The 12017-nt window shown below is 42.2% G+C and overlaps 1 protein-coding gene across 1 annotated transcript; it reads right to left on the minus strand.

Annotated features, from left to right (window-relative positions):
- Window positions 1-694: 694 nt before the first annotated feature.
- Window positions 695-10265, minus strand: LOC104493045 (3-oxo-5-beta-steroid 4-dehydrogenase-like; the record flags this gene model as incomplete). The annotated part of the gene is made up of 6 exons (XM_010135661.1): window positions 695-861; window positions 4487-4569; window positions 5311-5476; window positions 5944-6053; window positions 7806-7928; window positions 10176-10265. Coding segments are annotated over 6 exons (615 nt in total), but the record flags the coding sequence as incomplete, so codon positions are not given.
- Window positions 10266-12017: the final 1752 nt, after the last annotated feature.

Genomic DNA, 12017 nt, shown 5'->3' on the forward strand with positions numbered 1-12017 from the left:
GAAATTTTCTTCTCAGTTTGCGGAGCAGGAAAGAAGTTTAAGGGTTATTTAATCTCATGAGATGAGGCTTCCACTAGGGCTAGCCCCAGGATGGTATAGCAAAGCTATGCAATACCATCTTTCTATAGAAGCTCAAATGTAGATGCAATACACTGTCCTGTGTTTTACTGAGGTCCTTATCTGGGGGTTGGGGACGGCTGGGGGGGCAGAGGTGGGGGTGTGTGGAGGGGAACGGGAACAAGGGGCAGGGTTATGAGCATGTTTATAACGCTTTAGGGCTTGAACTACTTATATGTGAATCCAGCTGGGGTGTACCTATGGAAAGCAGCTCACGTATGCAGATGAAAATTACTCCGGTCAGAATTAAACAGGCATCACTGCATGAAGCAGTGCACTTACATACATCTCAAATCCAATTAGTTCCCCTCTCCTATCTTTCTCTCACTTGATCTGTGAAATAATACCTCTTCAACTACTGAGGCAAAAAATTCTTGTTTCAAATTCAGTGAAGAATGTGCCATTGCTGGCTTGAACTAGTGAGCCTGTTTTGAAGAGAAATTATCAGTTTTATCAGCTGTCAGTTTTGAAGCTTCTATGTGCAGTATTAAAGCCTCCTAAGCTAAACTCAGATATTTGATGGATTAAATAGATTTGCTCTTAGGTAGCAGTAAGAGACCGATGAGACAAAAGGAAGTAAATGTCATGTTTTTAATGCTGATTTGAACAGTCTCCCATGAAGTCAAAGCATCAAAAGTTGGGTCTCTTTCAGTGAATCCTTACAACACTGAGTTGGGAACCTGTGCGGACACACCTGGTTTTCAGTATTCATCGCTGAAGGGATACTCTGGATGGTCACGCCACCTGTGGATAGGTCAGATTGAACAAATGAGCTTTTTGAGTGAAGCAGAATATCACATCACTGATGCAGTTGTCCTGTGCCTAGCAAACCTCTTCCTTTCACTATATAGGCAGCCTTCATGAAAAGTTCTTCTGCTTATTCAGAAGCTGAATATTCTGCTCTGAATAATCTTCCCTGTAAAGTTGGAAGCAAACCTGTGCATTTAAGGAGAGGACAGTGAAATACCATTTTTCAGGCCTACAGACTGCATACCTTAGAGACAGATGGGGAAAAAACAACAAGAGTGTGGATGTCAGTTTTGCTGCTGTTTAAGTCAGTGAGTTTAACTCAGTTTAGTAGAAGTGTTCTAGGGAAGGTGGATGGCTTTGCTATGTATGCATTGTGGAAGGGGAAGACTTTGTTCAGATGTCCAGAAAGATCCTCAGAAATAGGGCTATATTTGAAGGAGAGGTAGAGACACCAGACTGCATTACTTTGGCTTATGCATCTAGACGTGGCATGAACAGGTCTGGGTCTGGTACGGCGCTTTCTCCAAGTGGCTGCCATGTCTAGACTAGGTCTGGCTATCCTCTAGCTCAGCCTAGGTATAGATATTCTGACAGCTTAATAGCACCTGTGGCAGAGAATTTACAAAGAAGCTTTGGGGTCACCTGTTCAGGGGAGAAAGGAATGTTCATGACTACATACTACCAAAGGCTTCAGTTTGAAGACTGCATGCTCAGGGAAGATGCATGATCTGGGATCATCATAAAAGGCAATTGGAAAAATCCCAGGATCAACTGCAGGTGAAACACAGGCACACTGCGTTTGCCCACTTTTTTGGCAGAATTGGGAGAGAGGTAGATGTTTCTTTGTTGTGAGCTTTCTTGTTTGATTGAGATGATGATGCTAAACCACAAGCCCTGGCTGGGCGAACACTTTCCATTAGCAAAATCAAGGATTTCTGAAGAGCGTTTTCAGGTGCACCGTGGCAGCTTGCTGCCTTGCCTTACAGCAGGTCACAAGTACCGGCATTTATGCGAACTGTGAATTTTTCGAGTTTGGGAGGGATACGTTTACAATACTGAAGTTAACAACTGGAAAGTATCGAACATTTTGAATTAGTTGTGTCAGAACATTTCATTTCAATATTTGGACAAGCTCAAGTGTTTACAAATTGACAGATTGAGTTGGTTCAAATAAACAAGCCACAACACTTTGGCTTGTTGGTTTCAGTATAACGTGAAAATGTCTGAGTTGCCAGTGACATAACCTCTACTTTGCATCTATGGAACATGTTTGCTAATCAGTTCTCACGTGTTCAAAGGTCTGAGTCCTATGAGTAACAATGATGCGCTCAGAGGATTCAATGCAGCTTGGAATGACTGGTAAGGAAAAATGTCCATAGCAGAAACTGGGAGCACAAAATAAACCAAGAAAACAGATTAGTGTAAAACTTGCCCAGCACAGTACTTCTAGAGTTCTGCAAGGGAAGAAGAAACCATTTTGGACTGAGATTTCCTGAAGTGGTTATTTTTTGCAAAACATCAATTTTCTGTTCAGGTGCTTAACTTGTTAACTCATTCCACTGATTGCAATATCTTCGTCGTATTGGCTTACTCGCACCATTAGAACAATAGGTTTTCATGCAGTAGCCATGGTAGCCAATAACTGTTAGAGCCAGAGGAAAGCTGGATTTTTCCATACCTGTTGGCATTTGCATCACAAGAGTTGAAAGTTTTGTGCAAAGCTGACTAACCAGAAGTCTTTCTATATGATGGTTTGACTTTTTCAGATGCATATTGCTGGATGAAATAAATCTGTTTAGGCTGGCAACTCATCTGTTGCAATGTCAATTCCAGACACTTCAGTGTGAGAACACTTAGGAGGCAGATATATGTTTAGCTGCTCCTTGTGTGATAACATCACTTCCCTGTGAAAGCATTTTTCACAGCTGAGGTCAGACTATATTTAAGCATGTTACCCAAAAATGGCACTCCTGTAGAAAACAGAGCTGGCAATGTCCATCCTATGTGTGTTGTTTTCCTTATCCTCAGTGGCCCCCTGTGACCCAATTTAGTCTAACAAAGTAAACCATTTAGTTTGTTAGTTTGTTTTATTAATGGCTTAGAAAGTTCTCCTGTGGGCATTTGCATCCTCTAACTTTGCTTCTGGAAAAGGGCCTTGCATTTGCACCAAGGTTACTTTTCACGTATGTACTCACTAAAAGTTTAAATGATGTTATAGCATAACTTAGCTATGAAAAAAACAAATTTCAAATACCAAAACACATAAGAATCTGCTAGGCCATTTGTGAGAAGCCTTCTGGAACTAAGTCCTGCTAATCGATGGAAGGCTATTTTAAATATTAAGAAACTAAAGCTTCAGAACACATGGCTGAGCTTAAATCTGAAAGATGAACTCCATTATGATGCTTTTAACTTAGTTCATATTTATGCAGTACAGTAAGTGGTTTATTTGTTCCTTTGCAACATTCATCCTCCCATCTTTTGAGCAATGGTCAACATTTTAGAGTGCTGTAGAAGCCACTGTCCTGCTTTTCATTACATTTGGTGCTTGAGCACACTACAGTTTGGCAAGACACAGATAATACAAGGTAACAAGAGAAATGCGTGGAAATTAATCTCTAGCATTTGGCTACACATTGAGTGCCCTAAAAAGGGGAAAGCGTAAAGTTTGGCTATAAACTGTAGATGCTCTTGAACTAAAGGAAAATAAAACATCCTCATTCCCTGGAAGAAATGTTGGGTCAGTCTGAGCCTTTTGGGGTAATGCAGCCTTCAGACTGAAGCAAAACTACCTTGATGGTAAGCTTTAGATAACAAGCAGCAAGAGATCAAGCCTTGTTCTCAGAAAATTAGGAAGTGGTATAACAGTCAAACAAGCTGCATGGTTTTCTGCGTATAAGAAAGTGCAAGGAAACATGACATCAGGAGAGAGAGAATGCTGAACAAGACTGTCAGAGGAAAGGCCAAAACAAAGTTAGTGGCCACTTGTGGTCACTAAGATGTATCCTCTTTTGTGAGAAAGTTGGGCAGGCAAATTTTGATGTTCTGACCAAAGTACTAAGGAAGAAGGAGCAGAGCTCTTTCTAAATGAGAACTGTGGCTTCACGTAGCAGTATCCTTAATTCTTAACCTTCCACATGGCAATTTAGGGAAAGTTGCCTTTGGAAACACTAGGTTTACAATCCATAAGCTATTGTACTTGAGCAGCAACAAGACTTTCTGAGCACTGGAAGTGAAGGCAAGAAGGAGGAGAAAGACAAGACTGTGCTCCGATTAGAATTTCAGCTCTGATATCCACACTGCTAACCAGGGGCAAAGCTATACCTTGTGAGTGGCTGAGACTGTCATTACAACACAGAGCAGAGATGGAGGAGCCTGATGCAGTCACTTTCTACTAGGTGGATTTTGACATCTGAGCCGTAAGCAAGTATTGCACATATTTTTGCAACAGGTCCAGGAGTATATTCAGGCTGCATTAAAGACCTCCCATATTTAAACCTCACCTTGATTTTTGTATGAATAACCTTATTTTAATATTAAAAGTAATTGTTTTTTTTTTTTAAATCCTCTGAAAAGACAGAAATGTTCTGTGAGGATCTAGGATGCCTCCTGGACTTACATTAACAGTTCCACATAACGAACGTTTTTGTTCAGGGCTTCAATTTCTTTCATCTCTTTCTCAGTGAGGGAGAAGTCAAAGATCTATTGGAAAGAGATGTTAGGGATAAGTTAGCATTTCTTGTCATAATCAACATTAGTAGGTTCCAGATTTCAGAAATACACTCCCCTCTCCGCCCTGGTTCTCCCCACAAAATCCATACTTGCTTGCTTTTATTGGAAAGTCTTGAGGAGAGGAATAAGTCCAGTCACATTTGCTTACGCTCTTTTGAAAGAAGAGAAAGGTAGTCTGGCAAGTACTGGGCCACCAGATTGGAAAGATGGAGAGCAGTGCGGGTACCGAGTGCTGCAAGGCACACTGGAACCAATTCTCCATCTTATCTGGGCTGACCACCACACCCAAAATGCTTTCTGTAGGGGTGATTATGAGCTATTCTGGCACACCTATATGCAATAACACTTCCCGAACAAAGATGCCCCATACCTGAAGACTGGGCAAAACAAGTCAGTTGCTCCTGAACACCTACCTCGGGCTGGTGACTTACTGAATCTTGCTTTTGCTGCTCTCTGCAGCAACTGGTGCTCTGGATACACCACCATCTGGAACATTAGCTGCTCCAGAGGATTAAAAGAAACCAAAATTTCATCTCTACTTTGCTCTAGTATTGTCATATAATGTACCATTAAGTGATGGGAACAAAAGGTATCAAATATAGCAAAACTGGACATTGGCCAAGCCTTACAGCTACAGAGAGAAATCACCTTCTATAGGGACTAAGCTAATGTAAGTGGATTCATCCATGTTCCATTGGAGTATGAATTTACCTGGAAATTCTCTCTGATGCGTTGTGGATTGAAGCTTTTTGGGATGACCACCACCCCTCGCTGGATGTTGAAACGGAGAGCGATCTGTGCAGCTGTCTTGTTGTACTTTTTGCCAATGGCATTCAGCACAGGATCCTTCAGTAAAGGAGGGGAGGACACGTTTACCCTGGAAGAAAGTTAGAAAAAAGAAAAACATCAAAACCCTCTCCTTATCTTTAATGTGAAAACATACTTGTTTGCAGAGAGAATACTACACCTTTCTTACATGTAGTGTGAAAGATGGGAGAAAAGCTTTTGCATTTATGTTGGTAGGCTGTCAAAGGCAGCTTCCTACTCGATGTCCTAATGTTGACTAAGTTTTTACTACCTCTCCTAAGCCTCAATGTTCCCTCTTACAGACACTTGCTTTCTGTTAGAGGAGACCTAAGGCAACCCTCTATACATGCACCTGGTGTTTTTTTGATGACAGCGTGCATCACGAGTGTGGCAAGTTTACACTTACGACGATAATATTTAGACACTGAAGTACAAAACTACTTTGAAAAATGGGGACAAAAGTGCAGAGACCCAGCAGCAGAGCACTATGATTCTTTTCCTGGATACTGTCTGTTAGCAAGTAACATGGGGACTTACCATGTTTCATCCCTTGAAGTTCCCAGTGGGCTGTACCCAACAATAACAATGTCATGTTGTCTGCAAAATTCTAAGAGTTTGGGTTGGGTGAAATAGGGATGGCATTCAACCTACAAGAGTAATGTAGAAAAAAAAATGAACCATCAGGACCAGATACAGAAGCAGATGATGACCCAGTACTTGTGAGAGCTACAGACCAGGTGATGCTTTCAGGAAAGGATACCTGTGAATTAAGGAACAGGGAAACTCAATCGAAGGCTACCATTCTAATTGTACATTGCTGGGTGATAGAATTGTTGGGGTTTTTTTCTTTTTTGAGGGGGCAGCTGATCAAGATCTGCAATTATAATTTGGCTACAGGGAATTTTTATTGGGCCCCGGTGGAAAGATTGCGCTAAGTGGGTGGAATGAAGGAGAGGGAAGCTCACTAGAGAAGTAGGCTGAGAAGACAACTCATCTCACATAGGTCAGATATTTGGGTTTTTGCCTCTTGCTTTCAAGATGACTAATCTGCTGCTGAAGTGTTGGCATATGCTGTCCCGGATAGAAGGGTGAGGGGAAGAATACGTAAAAGGTGAGACATCTCCATAATGGTTATAACCTTGTTACAAGCTCTGCCCTCCCACACTGCAAATACTGTCCCGTTACAGGCAGGGTTTTTCTGGCTGCGTTCTCGGTCTCTGGAAAAGGGATGCCTACAAGGTGACAGAGCAACCACTGTTTGCAGGCACTCTGAAGCTAGCTGGCACATCTATGCTTGCTGGCTAGCTGCCCTAAGCTGAGCTTAATCTTTTGCCCAGTTTTCCTTGACCCCAGGAAGCAGCAGCAATGCTCGGTGCAGTATTAGGGGCACGCCAGAAACAGCAATTGCATTTTGCATCTGCTGGGCATGTTAATACCAGTGAAGGGTGATGGAATTTCCTCTTCTCACAGGCTGCCTTTCTCTGCAGGCCAAACACAGAAATGAAGGCTATGGCCAGCCCCCCTGCCCCATGTCAATTCCAGCTCTCCAGGCCACGCGATGAGGGTGGGAAGTTGGTCCCAGTTGGTCTCTGGCCTCTTCTCTGGTATTGCTAACGTGGATGTTCGTTCATGCCAGATGAGTCAGAAGAGCTTTCCAGTGATTTCTAGGAAATATAGTGAGCTGCCAAATGCTAGAGCCAAGGGTACTGGGCATTCAGATGGGTCACTGCCACTTGCTGCCTTCTCTGAGCCCGCTACTGTAATTTAACTCGGACATGCCTGTCATCTTCATGGGCTTGTTCAGCTCAAGTCTCTCACTTAACGGGATGTCCTCTTTAATTTAGGTTTTCTCTAACTCTTACTGACATCTAACAGGAAAGGCAAGAAGAGAGAATGAACAGGAAATTTAGGAGTTACTTCTAACGGCTTTTAAACTTGAGAAGCTTAGAGTGACTCAAGATCCCTGATACTTAGTGTTGTTTTAGTTTGGTGTCAGCTGAGAAGACATGGCTTCATGTCTTCTGGCCTGGTTAACTCTGAATGGTTTGCGTTGGGAATTTTTTGAAGTAAGGTACACGGCAGAGATTTCAGATCTTCATTGATTCAGCATTCAACCTTGTTACAGAGCTTTGGCACAGAGGCACCTGTTTTATAGTCCTGGAGCAGGAACTGAGGGGAGCGATTGTTCAAGCACCTTCAAATATTTATCTTTAGCTTAGATAAGATGAGTAATATTCTCAAGCTAGAAATGGAAGTGTGACGGTATGGACAGCAGCATCTGTGGTAAAGCATACATCACCTTTCTGCACATGGCATCTTAGGCCACAAGCTGTGTCTGTGTTCCCTGTAGGGCAGTAGCACCACAGCAGCCAGTGATTGCCCTTGGCTTGCATTCATACCTGGTTGCTGACAGGTTTGTACTTAAGCCCTGGCTTGTTCAGGATCATCTCCAGCTGCCTGCGGTTGAAATTGGATACACCAATAGATTTTGCCAAGCCTGCATCTTTACATGCTTCCATAGCCTGCAAAGAAAGAAAAGACCAGTGGAGTCCCATGAGTTGGCTTGATTCCTTGGAACATGTGTTTTGGAGACAGGTGGAAGACAGCCCATTCTAGAGAGTGCAGAAGAACCTTTGCTGCAGCAGAACTAACAGGTCTATTAGCATGAGGGCTGGTGCCATCCCGCTATTCTGAACTCTTCCCGTGTAGACCCGCTTCCCAGACCAAACCTTAATACTTTGTACCTCCTGTGAGGGTAGAATTTATCTGAGGAGCATAAAGATTAATCTAAGATGTAGATACTGAAGTACCATACATGAGCATTCAAAGAGTTTTGCCTAGTTTATGCTGCTTTAGCACTACCTCAAAGCAGAAAAAGGGAGAATGAACAGATTGATTTCCTGAGAAGTCAATTTATTCCTTTTGATTGTAAGACAGCTTTCCATAAGAAGTTTCTGTCCAGCGAAATCCTCTAAATTTTGGCAAGGTACATCACAAAACCAGCACCGAAAACTTCAGTACAGTGTAAAGTAGAAAAAAGAGGGGAGAGAGGGAAATTCTAGATATTCTGCAGTTCAGACAAATCCTAATAGCTGAGGAACAATATGAGTACGTGCCCTGATCTTCATAGCTTCATCTGCTGCATTGTTATGGGGAAAGAAGGTCCTTCCCTAAGGTCCTCCCCTTTGCTCACAGAAACTCTGCACGCAAATTATTCAGTGACAGTTTGAGGTAGAGCAGACCCCACCATGGAGCTGGATGTCCCTCCTGCTGGATTTGTTATTCCTTTCTGTCTCTCAGGAGCGAAAAGCAGGGAGATAAGAGGCACCATGTATTTGATGACCTCTAGTTGGCCTCATATGCTTTGTATCACTCAGTGACAAGTCAGCAAATACAGTCATCTGGAGCCATTTTTGCCTGCTAGCACCATAGCAAGAGAGTGAAATTATCTGGTTTGAGTTTAGCCAGTTCTATTTAGATTGGTGCTGTTATTTTCTGGCACACACCACCACCTATTTTTCTCTTGGCTTATTAGCTGAAGAGAGTGACCTGCTACAATACATCCTTTACAATAAGCACCAGCTTGAAGATAGAAACATAACGGTGTTTGGACAGCTGTTGCTTTCAACATTTGAGAAACTAGTGAAAGAGGTGTATTAACTGCGTCATCCAAGGGCAAGGGTTACATAAACAGCTAATGTGGAAATCCCTGTTCCCTCTGAGATCCAGTTGCCAGGGGAAAGCCCAAACTTGCCTCAGGCTCTCTCCCACTCTGAACTTTCACTCCGTTTCACCAATTCTACGTCTTTAGCTTTACTCGAGGAGCAGCAGATAAATTGGGACGCAACTATCCATCTCCGGATGGTGCAAGCTAAAGTGACATGTGTAGTGACCCATGTTATCTCTCTTGGTGTGAACTGGACTGAATTAGTGATGCCTTTGCAGCAGACCGGTGCTGACCAGCTTTGGCCCTGAATTAAAGCATGCCCAAGGCTTTGAAAGGCAGGAATGTGAGGAGACTGCTAATCTCACTTTCTGCCTCACCTGACATCCTGATGCCAAGTAGCAGTAGGCCTAGAGAAGGCATCTGGCCATAGGACTAGAGTGCACCACAAAGTTAGAATGAAGCCTTTTAGGCAAATGCTACTTCACTCCAAGTTTTCTCAGCAGAAAAACCAGATCCGATAATTAAATTTAGAAGTCAGTGAACTTGTTCTGATGGCAAGGGTTTTTTTTTTTTTTTTTTCCTTGGTAAGTTTTCTCAGCAGAAAAACCAGATCCGATAATTAAATTTAGAAGTCAGTGAACTTGTTCTGATGGCAAGGGTTTTTTTTTTTTTTTTTCCTTGGTAGTGGTGGGGTTTTTTGTCTGTCTTTTTTTTTTTTTTTATGGTGAGCTTTAGAGCAAATTATGCTTTCTTTCTTGAGGGTGAAAAGCTTCCTTTTTTTTGAGGAGTCACTTCTCAGGGTTCCAAGTTTCTGCTGTAAAGACCTGATAAAGAGGGGACATTAGCAAACGTAGAGTGCACTCTCTGACAGAAGGAATGTGGATATCACATATTTCAGCAATGTTTCATTTTGTTATAAAACTAATTAAGTGATGGTGAGAAGCAAGATCCATAAGGACAGAAGAAAAAACTATCCATGGAGCTAGGAGAATTTGATTTACTTGCCCTGTCAGCATGCCTCAGCTCTGTTTATGAAGGCCACAATTAAAACTGAAGATCCATGTTTTCAAAGCACGTATGGATGGATGTTGTGTTTGCTTACCTCCCAAGTGGCACATAAGTCTGTCTCATGGTAGATAAATTTTCCATTTTCATCTCTTGGGTAGATTGCATCTCCAGGCTGAAAAGTAAAACACACTTCTGTGCTTTTAAGAAAAATTTTCACTCCTCGGAGCTGATTTTTCCACAGACTCTGTTTCTATTACCAAACAAAAAAAAATCCAAAAGTGTTCTAAAACACCATAAGTTCAACAGGTCATTCATGCTGGGTTTACCACATCCTCCACTGCTAGATCATCCTTGGATACACTCCTGAACTGTCACATGAGCCCACACTCAGGCATTCCAGGATGGCCTTTTTTTTCAATAAACTTTCGACCTTTATGTTATGGCATCCAAAGGACTAGTCTCCTTCCAAAGGGCTGGGTTAGAATACCAACCTGTATTCTCTTCCATTTGTTCCCTTCTTTCTTCCCAGCCCTTCCCCTGATTGTGCTTGTGTCCTAGGAACCTGGGAAGAGTACCAGCTAGTTCAGCTCCCAGCAGTTGGAGGGACCATTTCCAAGAGCAACTTACTAGAAGCAAAGGGCTATGCGTGTGGCTGTAATACGGGCTGTGAACCTCTTAAGTGCATTATCTACCTTTATTTGAACACTAGGAACTCTTTTTTCCTATCTCTATAGCATATAAACAAGACTGTAGAGATTAATTATGAGCTGATATCTCACAAGCACAACTTTCTCTTAGTTGCTGGTCATTTCACTGCTGTTGGAGGCAATGCATTAACACCTCCCTCCCCTTTGTCTGACTGTAATTTTAATTCTTTCATAAAACCTCTTTACTGATATTTGACATTTGATCTGACTGCAAATTGCTACATTTCAAAGGTCTGGGTACAAGATGTTGACATGGTAACTCCTTGGGAACATGCAGCTGTGACTAATATGATCAGTAACTGCTGTCTCCCAGTTCAGTCAAGAAGTTCAAAGTCAAAGCATTTCATGGGAAAAGTGAGCCGAAGGAAAACACAGCCTCAGATTTCAGAGGCCAAGGTCTAAGTTAGAGGCAGAAGCCTGTCTCCTCCAAATGTGTTCCTCGATGAATTCCGTAAAGATATCTTCTTGCCTTTGTTTCTGTCTTGCTGAAAATAAAATCTTGACTAGAAAGAGGTAGGTGGTGGTTGGATACGTTTTTCTATTAGAAGGCAAACTGTCTGCCATCATAACTTGAGGTGGAGAAGCCCTATTTACTAAAGCACCCCAGGGTATTTTGGAACAAACCATTCATCCCTGTGATATCCCAGCAGACTCTCCAGGGACTGCAAGTTCAACCCATAGCAGTTGGATGTCTTTGAGTTCAGGGGATAAGTCTGAATTCAAGACAATTTTACTCTGTCCCACTTCTCATTCATTGACTTCTGTTCAACATTACTTTTTTTATAGTAGTCAATAGACAGCATTTACATTAGCTAATTTATCATCCCCCCCATTTTCTTCTATTTCTATCACTATTTTCAGTCTCTGAAACCATATTCCTCTTACTCTGCCTAAACGTCTGTATAACAGCTTTCATTGCTGGGCTCTGCAGGGGCACATTTCTTACTGGTTTCAGAGTGGGGTTGTAAATTTTGTCTCAAGTACATCGCTGGTTTCAAGCAGAGATTGATTTTGCTAGAAGGTTTTTGGGGAGACAGGAAAGCACCAAAGTTTGTGGACTATGGCAGAGCAAGAGTTTGTTAGCATTACACCTACACGGTCCTCACCAAAAGCAAGCATTGCATGCAGGATGGGTGAATTTGTGACAGCCAAGAAAGGAAACCTTTCACTGTTGCAAAATGGGTTGGTTTTGGGGTTTTTTTTTTGTTTGGTGTGTTTTTTTTTTTTTT

Source organism: Buceros rhinoceros, unplaced genomic scaffold (genome assembly GCF_000710305.1).
Source record: "Buceros rhinoceros silvestris isolate BGI_N320 unplaced genomic scaffold, ASM71030v1 scaffold710, whole genome shotgun sequence".
Taxonomy (NCBI): Eukaryota; Metazoa; Chordata; class Aves; order Bucerotiformes; family Bucerotidae; genus Buceros; species Buceros rhinoceros.